Source organism: Cygnus olor, chromosome 3 (assembly GCF_009769625.2).
Source record: "Cygnus olor isolate bCygOlo1 chromosome 3, bCygOlo1.pri.v2, whole genome shotgun sequence".
Taxonomy (NCBI): domain Eukaryota; kingdom Metazoa; phylum Chordata; class Aves; order Anseriformes; family Anatidae; genus Cygnus; species Cygnus olor.
In genome coordinates, this window is record NC_049171.1 from 252,014 (window position 1) to 266,056 (window position 14,043).

At 65.6% G+C, this 14,043-nt stretch overlaps 2 protein-coding genes across 6 annotated transcripts; one reads left to right on the plus strand and one right to left on the minus strand.

Moving 5' to 3' along the window:
- Positions 1–215: 215 nt before the first annotated feature.
- On the plus strand, positions 216–4,976 carry ZNF513 (zinc finger protein 513). 4 transcript variants are annotated; one of them, XM_040551264.1, is made up of 4 exons: positions 216–319; positions 395–496; positions 2,958–3,551; positions 3,790–4,976. In XM_040551264.1, the coding sequence occupies exons 1-4, from the start codon at positions 280–282 to the stop codon at positions 4,539–4,541; spliced, it is 1,488 nt and encodes a 495-aa protein (XP_040407198.1). In that variant the 5' UTR covers positions 216–279; the 3' UTR covers positions 4,542–4,976. The 4 variants fall into 4 exon arrangements, with proteins under 4 accessions (XP_040407198.1, XP_040407199.1, XP_040407200.1 ...); XM_040551265.1 differs by having other exon boundaries at positions 2,961–3,551; XM_040551266.1 differs by lacking the exon at positions 395–496 and having other exon boundaries at positions 238–319.
- A 117-nt stretch (positions 4,977–5,093) lies between these two features.
- Positions 5,094–14,022, minus strand: SNX17 (sorting nexin 17). 2 transcript variants are annotated; one of them, XM_040551269.1, is made up of 15 exons: positions 13,866–14,022; positions 10,424–10,498; positions 9,884–10,001; positions 9,355–9,419; positions 9,138–9,248; positions 8,603–8,693; positions 8,328–8,415; positions 7,872–7,941; positions 7,661–7,753; positions 7,293–7,496; positions 6,872–6,994; positions 6,635–6,712; positions 6,375–6,449; positions 6,025–6,066; positions 5,094–5,930 (listed from the first exon to the last, which is right to left on the minus strand). In XM_040551269.1, the coding sequence occupies exons 1-15, from the start codon at positions 13,923–13,925 to the stop codon at positions 5,811–5,813; spliced, it is 1,413 nt and encodes a 470-aa protein (XP_040407203.1). In that variant the 5' UTR covers positions 13,926–14,022; the 3' UTR covers positions 5,094–5,810. The 2 variants fall into 2 exon arrangements, with proteins under 2 accessions (XP_040407203.1, XP_040407202.1); XM_040551268.1 differs by having other exon boundaries at positions 6,872–7,009.
- Positions 14,023–14,043: the final 21 nt, after the last annotated feature.

A 14,043-nucleotide genomic window follows, 5' to 3' on the forward strand; every position in this document is an offset into this window, starting at 1 on the left:
CCCCCGCCCCCCTCCCTCTCTCCGCTCCCTCCCGGCGCCGGCACCGGGGTGGCGGGGCGCGGCGGAGCGGGGGGCGGCGGACCGAGCGCACGCTTCCGGGGGCCCCGTGCGCTTCCGGGGCACCGCGCCGCTTCCGGCGCCGGCCCTGCCCCGCGGCGGCCGGAAGCGGAAGCGGCCGGTCGAGGCGGGGCGGCGGCGGCCGCCCCGGGCTGGCGGGGGCGGCTGGCGGGCCGCGGGCGGGCGGGCGGCGGGGCCGGGCCGGGGCCGGGGCCGGCCACGATGCCCCGGCGCAAGCAGAGCCACCCGCAGCCGGTGAAGGGTGAGTGCGCGGCGGGGCCGGGGGGCGGCGGCGGCCGGGGCCCGGCGGTGACCCGCGGCGCTCGGTGTGTTGCAGCGGACGCCGAGGACGGCCCCGAGGAGACGGCGGGAGCGGCGCTGGTGCTGCCCGGCGACCTGCTGCTGGGCCGCGGCCTGGCCTGCGAGAAGGGACCGCCAGGTGCGTGCCGCCGCCCCGACCGGGCCCGCTGACGGCGGCCGCCGCAGCCGCCCCCGGCGCTCCCCCGCCGCCCCCGGTGCTCCCGGCGGCGTCCCCGGGGCGGGGCGGGGCGGGGCGGGCGGCGCCGCGCCCCGGCCGCCGTCGCTCCTGGCAACGGCCCCCGACAGCGTCCCCCCGCCGGCGGCCGCCATCCGGCAGCGGCGCTCCCCGGGCGCGCTCCCGTGCGGCCGCCGGTCCGCTCCCCGCAGCGCTGCCCTCCGGGAACCTCCGGGAGCGCCTCCCGCGGCGCGGGGGGGGGGCTCGGCCCCGCAGGGACGCTCCGTCCCGTTATCGCGCCCGGTCCCGCCCCGCGGGCGGCTGTGGGGCCGCGGGGACGCCGGGCCCGGGCAGCTGCCCCACCGCGGCCGTGCTCTGCCGCCGCCTCCGGGCGTCCCCAGGGGCAGCACCGCCCTGCCCCGGGAGCCCCGGTTTGCCCCGGGCCGCGAGGGCGCCCGTGGAGCCCGCGGCTGCCGCGTGAATCGGGGAGGCTCCCCCGGCTGCTCCCTGGCGCTCCGCTCCCGGGGCTGTGGTGTCCCCGGGCCGGGGGGTGCTTCCTGCCCGAGACGTGGCCGTGGGGCGACGCCACCGCCCCCCAGAGCTGCTGGGGCGGGGCGCGGGCTGGCCTCCCTCCAGCTTCTGCTCCCCGCAGCGCCGCAGCCCTGCCGCTGCCCCCTGCTTTGCCCCTGTCTCCTTTGCAGCTGCTCAGCGTCAGCCCAGCCTGTGCACCCCAGGCCTCGGGTCGGTCTCGGCTGCGATGCAGCTGGGCGGAGGAGGTGACGCTGATCCAGCCCCACTGTGGTGCCTCATGGGGGGCAGCGAGAGCAGCTCGCTGCCCTCGGATGATGAGCAGTGAATAACGTGGGGACGCGCTCAGCAGAGAGCAGCGTGAACCGCCCGCTTCCTGCACCCCTGCCTGTCTGTTCCCCTGAGGGCTGCGCTCGGGGCGCGGGACGCTGTGCTCTGCGCGCTGGGAGCTGCGCTGGGCCGCACCGGCAGCTCCTGCTCTCGTGCTGAGGCTTGGTCCCAGCTGCCTGGCAGATGGGTTCTGCTCCGAGGGCTGCACCTCCCCGCAGCGCATGCTCACGGCCCCATGCTGGGACAAAGCCGCCTCAGTGGTGCCGGACACTGCCTGTGCTGCTGCTTGTAAAGCTGCGGCGGTTTTGCAACCAGGCAAGCACCCCTTCCTGCTCCAGCCCCAGCTGGGGAGCAGTGCCAGGCAGCCAGAGGCCTGCTGGGGGTGCCAGAAGAGCCATCGCTGGCCGTGTCCCCAGCCCTGTGGGTACGTTGTCGCAGCAGGGCAGCGCCGACACAGCCACGCTCGGGGAGCGGTGCTCCAGGGACAGCGAGGCACTGCAGGGCTGCACGCACTCAGCTTGCGGGGAGCCCCTCAGCACGGAGCTGCGGGCAGGGCCGCGGTATTCCCCTGACATTAGAAAGGCTCTTGCAGAACGCTCTGGTCTGGCATCAGCTCTTCCAGTGCTTGTGAAACGGGGACTGGGAAATACCGGGGAGCCTGGAGTGGCCACCCTTTCCTGCGGCCTGGGAGCAGCCTCACCCCTTGCCCAGGGGCCCTGGGAGTTGGACCCTGATGGGTGGGTGGCAGCGAAGGGGGTGGCCCAGGGCAGAGGGCAGCTGCCGGGTCCTGCAGTGTCTCACAGTGACTGTGGGTCAGGCACAGCACGGGGACAGCTGGAGATGGCTCGAGGTTGGTGGTGGCAAGGCTTTGTCACGTATCCCTGCCCTTCTGCCTTGAGCACCAGCCTGTGGACACTTCTGAGGGCCCCCTGTGTCCAGGCCAGATCTGGAGGGCTGTAGGGCAGTGGCTCCACTCCTGTCATCCCTTGCTGGGGCACGGGGGTTACCCGGTGAGCTGCGGGAGGACACATCCCTGTCCAGCTGGTAAGTGGAAATGCTCTCTGAGAGCCCACTACTGATTCCCCCCCCACCTCTGTGGGGCAGCAGCACTGAGTGGCGCCAGGGGAGGTCCGTTTTGCTGCCTGGTGCCGGCCATGGAAGCGGGACCAGTAACCCCCCCCCGGGGCTTTGGCAGCACCACAGCCGAGGGGGAGCCCTGAGCGAGTGCTTCGGGTGCCAGCCCATCCTTCCTGGATGGTGCTGTGCCTGACACCTTCTCACCGCCACCTGGCCAGCCGTGGCGTGGTGGTGGCGGGGTTTTCTGAGGGACTAGGACAGGCCCTGGGGCAGGACGTTGGGGCAAGTTGTGGTTATGGGGCTCTTTGCCCTGAGCGTTGGGGCCCCTATGGACTCCTGGGTGCCCCTAGGGTGGGCAGAGCCGCCTGGCACCCGCCTGGCTGCAGTCCCCTTCCTAGGACCAGCCCTCTTGAGACCAGTGGCACCAGAACAGGGCTGTGCCTGGGCCAGCCGGGCCCCTGATCCCATCCCATCCCCACCCTCTTCTCAGCAGAGGCCCTGGTGGGGAAGATCGCCATCCCGGCGTACACGCTGAGCGACGACGACTGCTCCTCTGGGTACCAGCAGCTGAGCGTGGAGAGCGACCCTGAGGAGGGCGGTGAGCCCGGCCCCGCGGCGCTGCCCTGCCGCCAGTGCGGGCTGCAGCTGGCCGCCAGCCTGGGGCAGAGCTGCATGCAGTGTGCCGGCACCGAGGGCAGCCGCAACCAGCGCATTGTCTACTCCTGCCAGCTCTGCCCCTTCGCCTCCCACTACTCCAGCCACCTCAAGCGCCACATGAAGACACACAACGGGGAGAAGCCGTTCGCATGCCCGCAGTGTGCCTACGCCTCGGCCCAGCTGGTGAACCTGACCCGCCACCTGCGCACACACACGGGGGAGAAGCCCTACCGCTGCACGGGCTGCAGCTTTGCCTGCAGCAGCCTGGGCAACCTCAAACGCCACGAGCGGGTCCACAGCCAGGACAAGCCCTTCCAGTGTGCCGCCTGCGACTACCGCTGCAACCAGAGCCGCAACCTGAAGCGGCACATGCTCAGCCACCGCCTGCCTGAAGGTGAAGGGCCACACCAGCAGGACAAGGATCCAGGTAAAGCGGGGTTGGGGGGAAACTGCCGGGGGTGGGCAGGGAGCACGCCCTGCCATCTTCTGTTACGCCAGTCCCAGTGCTCGCCCTCAGGCGCACAGAGCCTGTGCCGGGCCCGGGGCCGTGTGCCGCCAGCCCCGTGCCAGGGCATCGTCACCCTTGGAGCTGGGGCTCCTTGCAGAGTTGAGCCCTGCCAGCGCTGTGCCGCCTGCCGACAGCCCTGCTTGTGTTTGTCCTGCAGAGCCGCTGCTGCCGGAGCTGAACCTGCACATGGGTAGCGGTACCGGCCCCTTCCTGCCCGGCTGCGCTCGGCTGCGGGGCGAGGAGTCGGCCGCGCTGCCCGAGCTGCTCTTTCCCTTCACATGCCGCATGTGCGGGCTGGTGCTGGATGATGGGTTCGCGCAGGACGAGGGCCTGGCCGAGCAGGTCTGTGGCCGCTGCAGCCTGGCGGTGCTGGGCACTGAACCGGGCTCCAGCCCCCGCAAAGGCACTGGGGACAAAGGCTTTGCCTGCAGCCTCTGCCCCTTTGTCACTCACTACCCCAACCACTTGGCACGGCACATGAAGACGCACAGCGGGGAGAAGCCGTTTGCCTGCCCGCTCTGCCCCTATGCCTCCGCCCACCTCGACAACCTGAAGCGGCACCAGCGCGTGCACACGGGCGAGAAGCCCTACAAGTGCCAGCTCTGCGACTACGCCTGCGGCAACCTGGCCAACCTCAAGCGCCATGGGCGCATCCACTCGGGTGACAAGCCCTTCCAGTGCAGCCTCTGCAGCTACAGCTGCAACCAGAGCATGAACCTGAAGCGACACATGCTGCGGCACACGGGTGAGAAGCCCTTCCAGTGCCGGGACTGCTCCTACACCACTGGCCACTGGGACAACTACAAGCGTCACCAGAAGATCCATGGCCACACGGCTGAGAGCTGGGTCAACCCACGCAATGCCAAAGCCCTCCTGGCACCTCCTGCCGTGGGCACAGCCCTGCCCTGAGACAGCACTTAGCCCGGCTGCAGGGGCTCGGCCCCGCGCCGGGCCCTGGGGGTGCCTCGGTCATGGGGCCTCCCAGCCCCTTGCCGTCTGTGGCCCCTACCCTCCCTGGGGGAGAAGATGGGCAGCAAACTCTGCGGGGGCTCAGGGCTGCCTTAAGCAGGGCCAGCAGCCGTGCCAGGGTCTCCTGCAGCCCTATCCTTCCTGGGCAGGGCGAAGCCACGACCAGCGGTTCTGCCAGGCGTGGGTGCCTGCCCCAGCTGCGGCGGTGCCGTGCCCCCAGGCACTGTGCGGAGCGGCACCTGCCTGTTCCTGCCTGCCAGAGCCTTCCTCTGCCAGAGCCCGGGGAAAGGGGGGAGGGGGGAACAGGACTGGTTCCGTGGCTGTTGCCATGCCAGTCAGTGTAATTTATATTGTGTATAAAAGCATTAAACAGTCGGTTTTGTTATCTGGTATTCTCCATAGGGACCTTGTTCTGCTTGAGAAGAGAAGAGACGGGGGGCTGCCGAGGTGGGAGGGGAGGGCCAGCTGCCACCCCCACAACAGACAGCCCAATACCAATCAGGATCCATTTTAATCATCATTGCAGTATGTAAACATTGGTTACTGTCCATTAATGCTCTGGTCGGTCGGAGCAGCAAAAGATACGTGGTTACAAGCCTAGATTACACTGGAGCCTATGAGCGGGTTAGAGATGGGGCTCTGCGCAGAGCCCCACTGGAGACAGTTTACTGCAGTCTGTCTCAGAGCAGAAACCTAAATGCTAATTTGGCATTATGGAGCCTCACAAGGGCCGCTCGGTGCCACCGGGCTGCTGCCACCACCCCCCGGGGCAGCCACCCTCCCACGTAGCTGCTTGCTCCCACTGGTGCAGCGGGCCAGGCCTGGCACGGGCCCAGGTACTCCCAGGGTGGGAGAAGAGGGCGGCTCTGCCCCTCTGGAGCTGGGGCCAGGCTCCACGACACCCGCTCCAGGGCTCAGCCTGGGCGCGCTGCTCGGGTGAGGCTGGTGCCGCTCTGGGAACGAGCCCTCTCCCAGCTGGGCACCAGCACAGGCTGCCCCTGCGGGAAGCCAGCAGCAGGAGGAGCTCAGCTGCCCCCAGCCTGAAGGCAATGGTGGGTTTGGGATGCAATCCCCAGCCCTTGGGGAGCAAGGGAAGGTGGATGGTAGCAGGTGAGAGGCACGTTGATTGCAACCTGTCTGCAGGTCATACATTCCTCAGCGAAGGCCCTTGGGCCCTCAGGCCAGTGCTGTCCTAGGAAGGGGGAGCGGCTACAGATCTTCATCACCGATGCCCTCAAAGGCATAATTGCCATGGAAGTCGTTAGCGCCCACATCGTTAGCAGAGCTGGAGTGGCTGATCCCTCGCAGGCTGACAGAGGTGAGCTTGCTCTGTGGAAAGGGGAAGATACGTTAGGGAGGACCCCTACTCCCCCCCGGCTTGGTCTTGGGATGATGGCACCCGCTGTGCCCACACACAACTCACCGAGAGTTTGGCCATTGGCTCCCGGGAGGCATCAGGTGAGTCCTGCGGGGACAGCGTGGTCAGGCAACAATACCTGCCTCCCCCCATCCCCACTGCTCCTCTGTCCCCCTGCCCCTCAGCCACTGTTAACCCTCCCAAGAGGAGGTCAGGGGCTGCCCAGCCATGATCCCCTCCCTCCCCAGGGGCTCTGGCTCCCGGGGACGGGCCCAGGACCCCTTTCTTTTCCCAGGGCTACAGGAGCAAGGCAGCACAGTCCTGCTGATGGCGCCCCTCCGGCTCTGGTACCGAGATCACAGCTAAGCCTGTGTTTGCTTTCATCTTCCCTATTGGGGCAGCAGAGTCCCACTCACCAGCAACGGGGGAGACTTCACGGCTTGCTGACTGTCCGAGCGCCGCAGGGCCCCATTCGCCCGCCGGCGAAACATCTGCAGGGGAGAAGCTCAACTCAGTGGCCAGGTCTCCACGGACAGCTCCTGAAGTTGAGTTGCCCCCTGGGGATCTTCCAGCTGGCCCCTGCCTGAGGAGGGCAAGCAGGGCCAAGCCTAGACCCCATGGAGTCACAGGGACAACATGGGGAGCTGCAGAGACAACATTCAGACCAAACTCTTACCTTGCGGATGCTGCCACCAGACTTTTTCACCATCAGCTCATCCACCATGGACTGCAGGCAGATGCTCAGCATGATGGCCTGTAAGAGAGAGGTGTCACGAGGCTGGCAGTGCCTAGCCTCACGCACCTCATGGCCCTCCCGATACACCACACTGAGCCCAGTCCTGCCCTCTCCCTTGTAGCTTCCCCCTTGCTCCCATCCTTTTCCACTGCTGGCCTGGTGTGCAGGCAGCCCTACCTGTGGACTGGTGATGGTGACCCACTGCAGCCGGTCCTTGCTCATGAGATACTCAAAAGCCAGCTCCAGCTTCACTTCTGACTTCCCTGGGCTGCTCCCTGAGGGACCATTGCTCATCGGCACCTGCACAGACACATGCTGAGGCTGGGCGTTTCCAGAGGGAAACTGGCCAGCAACCAGCTGCAGGGGCTGGCCCTGGACACCCTGCACAGCTCGTGCTGGTTTTTCACCACTGTCAGTTCCCCTGTCAGCAGTGGCTCCCCTCATGCTTCTTCATGCCATGAGGCCCTCAGCCCCAAACCACAACTGAGACGTTCCCCAGGCTTCCAGCCACGAGAGCTGCTGGAGCAGCCTGGCACAGCGGGGTCCCAACAGACCCAAGCAGCCCTCCTTGCCGCCCAGAGCCCCAAGCAGCACTCACTGAGGATGTGACTCGCCAGCACCGCATGCGCGTGACCTTGAAGCTGCCTTCCTTTATCTGCTCATTTGGCAGCCGCACTTGGAAGTTGAGCTCATTGTTGCCAGCACTGACAACGACATGACATCCCTTCTCAGGGAAGTCCGTGACGCAGGGATCAAACTTGAGATAGCCATAGTACTTCAGGGTCTGCGCCAGGCGGATAAACTGTGGGCAGAGCCAGGGAAGGTCAGCACTGACAGCCACCCTCCCACCACGCTTCTGCTGGTCGGAGAACAGGCACCAAACTCAGCATCATGGGTTCACAAGGGGGAGCAGAGCCAGTCCGGAGCCTGGAACTGCTCCAGCCACAGCATCATGCCCTCCCCTACCTCCTTCTTGGAGACTTTCTCCTGCAGAGACTTGAGCTGCCGGTGTTGTTCCTTGTTGACAAGGATCCATCCGTGCTCGATGTCTGACACCGTCTACAAAGAAGCAGAGGCTGGTGAACAGCTGTACCGAAAGCCACCTGAAACTCGTGGAGCGGTAGCTGAGGGGTGCAACACCCCCCTCCTCACCCAGCTGGGCCACACTGACCCTCACCTGTGCATACAGCAAGTTGAGCCCCACACGATGCTCCATTACATCATCATCATAGGAGGAGTCCCAGTAGCTAAAAGGGAAGCACATGAGTCAGCTTCTTCCCCAGCTCCTAACAGTGATGACAACACCGCCCCACATGCAGGGACAAGGAGCTGGGCTGGCTCTCACAGCCGGCTCCCTCAGGCAGCCTTCAGCTGCCACGTTCCTCTTCTCCTCCTCCTCTGTATCAGCTGCCACAGGCAGGCAGGGCCATGTCTGGGAAAAGCAGAAATGGGCCAAACCCAGCAGGGCAGCCCCCTCCCCGGTGTCAATGGAGACACCCAGATATGTTCCTGGGGGTCAAAGCACCAGAGGGACAGCAGTGGCAGGAGGGGACGGGTACCTGCACAGAGCGGGAAGTCCCTGGACACCACCCCACCGCCCAGGGGCAGCTGCCCTGCCAGCCCTGCAGCTCACCTCTTGCGCAGAATGATCCTGAACTCAGAGTTGTGCAGGCTGGTGACAGACACATACGGCAGCTCAAACTCCTGCAGCTTCCGTACAACTGCAGGGACACAGCAGCTCAGCAGCAGCTCAGTGCTGGGGGAGCCCCCCGGGCCCCCACCACCCAGCGCAGGGCCACCTGCTCCAGGCGCAGGACTCTCGCTCTGGGGCAGGGTGCTGCTCTCCCCCTCCCAGCGCAGATGGCCTACACAGCCCTTGTGGGGCTTCCTTCAACATGCTCTACTCACAGGAGAAAGCTCCATCCTTTGTCTCTCTCACTAGGAAGAGGCTGAAGTAGCCGACCAGGTCATCGGGCAGATCCAGCTTGGAGGCCACAGCCTGAGAGCAAGAGCAGGAGGTCATGACTTCCCACAAAGAGACAGCACCTCCGCATCCTCCCCCTGGAGCCCCACGGTAAGATCCAGCCCACGTACTTTAAGGGGGGGCTCCCTACGAAGGGAGCCAGGACCTCTGCTGAGCTGGGGCCAGGGCAGGGAGAGCAAATGGACAAGTGAGGCCAGGGGATTACTACCACTACAAAGCAAACTGTGAGCCTCACAACATTGAGATGGGCTCCTGGAGGGACATAAGCACATCAGCACACAATTTTCAGCTCTGCTGCTCCTCAGCCCCGAGGACAACCCTGCTCTGGGTCAGGGACAAGGCAGGAAGGGCAAGGGAGCTGCCTCACGGCCTGCCGGGCTGAGGGGACTCCTGCAAATGTGCAAAATCACGGGACTCAGCAGGATGGGCTGGTCCTGCCCGGCACAAGATCTCCCGCACCTCAAGGACATCCTCCGTCTGGTCCGAGGTGAGGATGGTGACCTTGACCTTTTGGCCATTGGAGAGCAGCACTTCCAGCACCACCTCCTCTGTCGGTATCTGCTGTGTCTCCTGGAGAGAGAGAGGATTGGCAGCCTGGCCCCATCCACTGCCTGCCCCCCAGCCCGGGCAGTCTGCGGCACACCCCACGTGGGCCCCCCGGCAGCTCCCTCCTCACCTGCTGGGCCTTGCGCAGAAAGCTGTTGAAGGTCTCACTGACTCCCAGCGTCGGGTCCTGCCGCACTGGGGTGGAAGACAAGCAAGGAGTCGGGCATTAGGTAGAAAGGGGCTGGGAGCCATGCCAATTCCCATCTGTTCTACAGTCCCCCAGCGATGGCACCCAGACTAAGTGTGCGCTGGGTGCAGGGTGCGTGCATGGACAGTCATGGATCCCCTGGAGACAGAGGCACCAGCAGGTCTTCACTTTTGCTAGTGCAGGGAAAGGGAAGGGGCTAGAGACCGAGAAGCAGCCCCAGTGGTACTGCTTCTTGCTTGCTGACATTCAGGGGACGATGCTTGCTATTATCATTGCACAGCTGCAAACATCAAGACGGGCAGCAGCATGCTCACCACTGTGGGTAGGAAGAGGCCGAAGCCAGACCCAGGTGGCCATAGGGAGCGATCCAGGCAGTGCCACCATGCCCTCAGCCGCCGAGCCAGGGAAGCAGATCCTGAGCCACAGTACACATGGGGCAGACCCAGCTTACCAGCCTGCATGTATTTCTCCAGCTGTTCCCGTCGTTGCTCCACCTCTGCTGGGGTGAGCGTGAAGATCTTCTTTGGGGGAAAGGCTGGTACTACATTAGCGCCATACTCCTTCCTTAGCTGGGAAGAAAGCAGAGTGCTGTGAGAGCCTCCAGGGAGACGGTGACTGCCCCAGCCCCCAAACCTGGCTGATTTCCAGGGCTCTGACAAGGGGGGCAGACAGCTCATCACCCATTCCTCATCTAGCAACTTGCAAGAGTCAAGGCAGACTGGCACAGAGCATGAGCGGAGGCCTGCACCAAGTGCCAGGGCACAGAAAGCGATGTCTTGGCCAACCCTGTGCCAACCCCAGGCGACATGCGCCCACCCACAGCCAGTACAGAGCCCAGCACCCCTGCTCTGCAGCAGCGTGTGCTGCCTTCCTGCAGCACCCAGCCATCCCTGTCCCCATCCCCGTGAGACCCGATACCCTGCCTGCAGGGACACAGGGCACCATGGAGCAGTCCCACAGGCAGCTCCACGGCAGCACCAAGGCTCCCTACCTGCTCGTGCAGCCCCAGGAGCTGGCTGTAGCGCACTCGGCAGTGCAACACCCCATTCACATGGATGTTGTAGGCCTGCGGGGAGAGGCACAGGTCAAAACCAAGGATTACAGCCTCATGCTAGGGATGGAGCGGCCCTGGGATCTGCCAAGCTGGGCACACAGCCTCCCCCCTCCCCCTTCCCAAAAAGAGGCGCCTGGAAGAGGCAACACACCCAAGGACACCAACAAAGGGGAGATTCCCCTCACGGGTGCCAGCAGCCTGTGGGATGGCATAAACACCAGCCCCAGAGACCAATTGGCTCCTTTCTGCTACCCTCAAAGACGTAGAAAGAGCCCGAGTGGCCAGAGAGACAGGATGCCAGGGCGTGTTGGCGTGGACATGCTGTCTGGAAGGGCTCAGCCGTTCCTGGCTCTGAGTTACTGCTGAAGGACTCCCTGCAGAGGGGCCCAGAGAGCCTGCAGCCCCAGGGAGGCCAGGCACAGCCACGACAACTCCGCTCTGCAGACAGGCACCTCGAAGTTCTGCAGCCCAGCCTTGTGCTGCCCCAGCCAGGGTCCCAGCAGGCACTCAGGAAATGGGTGGCAAGGACTGCCAGCAGACCCAGCGGGGCAGCTCAGCCCTGACGCAGGAAGGGCCAGGCCCAGACATCCCCTTTGCACACCGCATGCCGGGCCCAGCACCGCTGTGAGGGCTAGATTTGTCTTGCAGGCCCTGACCTAGCCCAGGCACCGATGCTGACGGACGGCCAGGCTCCCACACCATGCTCCCCAGCGCTCAGACCTTCTTCAGGCGCTGCCCAACAAGCACTTTTCTCTGCCCCTCAGGCATCTTTCCCCTGAAGGGCCCAGGACTTCCCCACCTCTCACGGGCAGCCTGGAGGGGGGGTACGAGCAGCCCCATGCACCCCTGAACCATGCTGATGCATGCAATAAGCAGCCCCCGGGCACAGTCTCTTACAGCCTCTCCAGCACATCCAGGACCAGAAGAGGCTGCTGCCAGCAGTCAAGGACTGAACATCAGCAAGGACAGGATCAGACAAACTCCCAGAACTTGCACAGATAAGTACAATAAAGGCATTGAAGGGTTCTTGTGTCACTGCTCCTCAAAAGATATGTTGGTGACAGCACAGACATGCAGCTCAGTACATGTAGTCAAAACTACTCAAGGAGTGCAAGAGCCCTCGTTCAAGGGATGTGTCTGCCTGACACCAGGAGTGTGTAACCCTGCATCTGCCCAACCACAGGGAGAGCATGGAGCCACCAGGCAGCCCCACAGACGTGGGTGTCCCCAGGCAGCAGGCAAGGACATCCTTCCCTCTCTCAGCAGCAAGAAGAGGCAGCCAGAGTTTACTCTATTTTCCATGCTCCCATGAGCCATCTGAAGGAGGTGAGCACAGCAACCTGACAGCAGAAAGCAGCTGCCACATGGCCAGGACACCGCCACCACCAGGGGCTGTTGGCCCAGGCTCACTGCACTGCTTCCTGGGGGTACGTGGCCATCGCCAGCCCTCACCATGGGGCAGGGGGCTCCTTCCTTATGTGCTGCCTGCCACAGCACTACGGGGGCACTGGTTGTTTGATAACTGAAAGTTTGGTGTACAGCTCCCAGCAGGACATGCTGTAAATCCAGTAATTCCTGCTCGTAGCACAAGAAAGGCGTGGACCTGTTAGAGCAGGTCCAGAGGAAGGTCGTGAAGATGATCAGAGGGCTGGAGCCCCTCCTAGGAAGAAAGGCTGAGAGAGCTGGGGATGTTCTGTCTGGAGAAGAAAAGGCTCTGGGGAGACCTCATTGTGGCCTTTCAGTACTTAAAGGAGGCTTATAAAAAAGATGGAGTGACTTTTTACACAGGCGAATAGTGATTGGACAAGGGGTAACGGTTTTAAATTAGAAGAGGGAAGGTTTAGATTAGATGTTAGGAGGAAATTCTTCCCTCTGAAGGCGGCAAGGCCCCCGAGGAGCTGTGGGTGCCCCATCCCTGGCAGTGCCCAAGGCCAGGCTGGATGGGGCTGGGGGCAGCCTGGGCTGGGGGCAGCCTGGGCTGGGGGCAGGGGTTGCGCCCATGGCAGGGGGTGGCGCTGGGTGAGGTCCCTTCCAACCCAAGCCACTCTGATTCTGTAACACCTCCAGTCCCTGGCCCAGGGCAGAGGCTGACACACTTCTGAGGCAGTTCCACCCCAGAGGGCACCAGCCCAGCTGAAAGCTGGGGCTGCCCGAGGTCAGTGGAGGTGCTTCTCCAGGACCCACCAGCTCTGCACTTGCTGGAGCTCACGTTGGCTTCTTATAACACCTTCTGACACAAATGCAACAGCCCTGTTCCTCAGGCCAGGTCTCTGCAGAGGGCTTGGAGACCATGGCTGATGCTGGTTGGTATCAGCATCACCTGGTGTGACCTGCACCAGCAGGGCTCTCTGGGGGTCCAACAACTCCTGCCCAGAAGCAGTGACCAACCCGCTGATGCAGGAGACGAGGTCTTTGCCTGCCTAAGGAGTCATCGCAGTACCTGAGGGCAAAGTCCACGGGGAAGCACAGGGCCTAACACCCGTGCATCTTGCTCCTGCGACCTTTGTGCAACTGCAGACGCCAATGATCACTCTTGTCCAGGTCCCCCACAGCCCTTTCGTGGCTCACGACTGCCCGCGTCCCCAGGCGTGCTGCCTCGTGTTGCTGGGATGCCTGGGGAGACCCCCCCGGAGCAGGACCTCTGGCAAAGGGGGCAGGCACCGTTCCCACGACTGACTGCCTCCAGCCCAGGCTGCGGAGCAGGAGACGGGGGCTGTCTGCACCACGGGGCTCCGGGCAGGGCCTGCGCTGGGGCAGGAAGGGACCTCGAGCCCGAGGACGGCCAGGATGCAAGCGGGGGGGGCAGAACCGGACACGAGCTCCCGCACGCTCCCTGCCCTCCGCCAAGCCGAGGAGCGGCCGAGGCGGGGGCTGTCGGCAACTGGGTGCTGCCACGGCCCCCGCCTGGGAGCGGCCCCCCCGGCCCGCGCTCCCGGAGCAGCCGCGGGGCCGGGCGCGTTCACGCCGCACGGAGCAAAACAGGAAGCGGGGCCGGGGGCCGGGCTGCGCCGCGGGCGCGGGCACGGGCACGGGCAGCGCCTCCCCCCCCCGCCGCGCCGAGCCCCCCGCAGGGCGCGGGGCCGGCCGCCCGCACGGGCGACGGGGAGGGCCCGGGCACCGCCAGAGCGCCCCGGGGCCCGGCCCGGACCCCCCCCGGCAAGGGGCCGACCTCGGCCGGGGAGCGGGCCCCGCTGCCCCCGCACGGGGCCGCAGGGCGGCACCGCCCCCCCCGGCGCGGCAGGGACGGCCCGGCCCGGCGGCGGGGCGCCGGCTCGGGGGGCCGCGTCGGCCCCGCTCCGCGGCCGCCCGCCGTCCCCGCCGGGGCGCTGCCGGAACCGGGCGGCGGGCCCGCCCCGCGCCGCCCCGCGGCCCCGCTCACCACGTAGGCGGCGCCGCCGTCGCCGGCGCGGGTCTCGGTCTCGGGGATGGAGAAGTGCATGGCGGGGCCGGGCCGGGGCCGGTACCGGGCGGGGTCGCGCGCCCGCCGCTACCGGCCGCGCGCCGCCATCTCGGGCCGGGCGCTCCGCGGCGCCGCCCCGCGGGGCCCGCGCGATGGC